At 49.2% G+C, this 980-nt stretch overlaps 1 protein-coding gene across 1 annotated transcript; it reads right to left on the reverse strand.

Annotated features, from left to right (window-relative positions):
• Positions 1 to 275: 275 nt before the first annotated feature.
• Pmar_PMAR027170 (hypothetical protein) lies at positions 276 to 900 on the reverse strand (the record flags this gene model as incomplete). The annotated part of the gene is made up of 1 exon (XM_002770193.1): positions 276 to 900. A coding segment is annotated over one exon (625 nt), but the record flags the coding sequence as incomplete, so codon positions are not given.
• Positions 901 to 980: the final 80 nt, after the last annotated feature.

The following is a 980-nucleotide window of genomic DNA, read 5'->3' on the forward strand; positions in this document are numbered from 1 at the left end:
TGTGTTGACGATAACGCCTAACTGTCGGCACATCTCTCTAATCTCCTTCAGTCTTCGTCGTTCAACGACAGGTAGCTTCTTGTCCCTACTGGGGCGTCGTAACCGATACACCGTGATCTCACTGTCACATAGGAGAACGACTTGTCGAACTGGTAGATTAGGTACCAAGGGTTCTAGAGGTGACTGGTGAGGACGTAGACAAGTCTTGATGGGTAAGTAGGTTGATGTAGAACGTATCCAAGTGAGGGCGTGGTGTACAGCGACCAGCTCCTTACGTGGAATAGTCCACTTAGTCTGTGAGCTTGGGAAGACTCCTCCACGAGCCATGACCCTAGTAGTAGTATCTTCACCAGTGGTACACCTCACGTCCACACCCCAACATTCACCAGATGCATCTGATGAGACCAATAAGGGGTAATTCTCCAAGTCAATGAACCTCTCGAAGCCTATTAACGTAGTTATTTCCGTACACGACGTTGCCCATACTTTGATCCGATGGACCAAATCATCGTTGAGCTTGTCGTCCCAGTTTTTATGAGCCTGACAGACTTCTCGCCATAGTAGTCGTCCTTGTATGTCTAGCTCAACGTAGAGGCCAAGAGGGTCGTAGAGAGAAGCCAAGGCTGCACAAGCCTGTAACTTAGTGACTTCACCATCTGGCACGTAGCCGGAGTAAACCGCGTGGAATTTGTCGACGTCTAACTTGAGCAGGTATCCAAGGACGGACTTCTTGGCACCGTCGTTACCGTCCGCAGTCAACCAGTTGCAGAAGGACTTAACGGGGTCATTACCGAAGCCATGTCCTGTGAAGACGTGAGAGCCGAACTCGTAACCAAGTCGTGCTTCCTCTCTAGTTCTCCCACCGTAATAGAGGTCATCAACGTATTTGAGTAGTAACATTCTAGTAGGTATAGAAGGACCTCGTAATATATACTCTACGCCAGTCGCAGAGGGCATTAATAGTGCCTGCTCGATCTGCA

This window comes from Perkinsus marinus (assembly GCF_000006405.1).
Source record: "Perkinsus marinus ATCC 50983 genomic scaffold scf_1104296964348, whole genome shotgun sequence".
NCBI classification, from domain to species: domain Eukaryota; phylum Perkinsozoa; order Perkinsida; family Perkinsidae; genus Perkinsus; species Perkinsus marinus.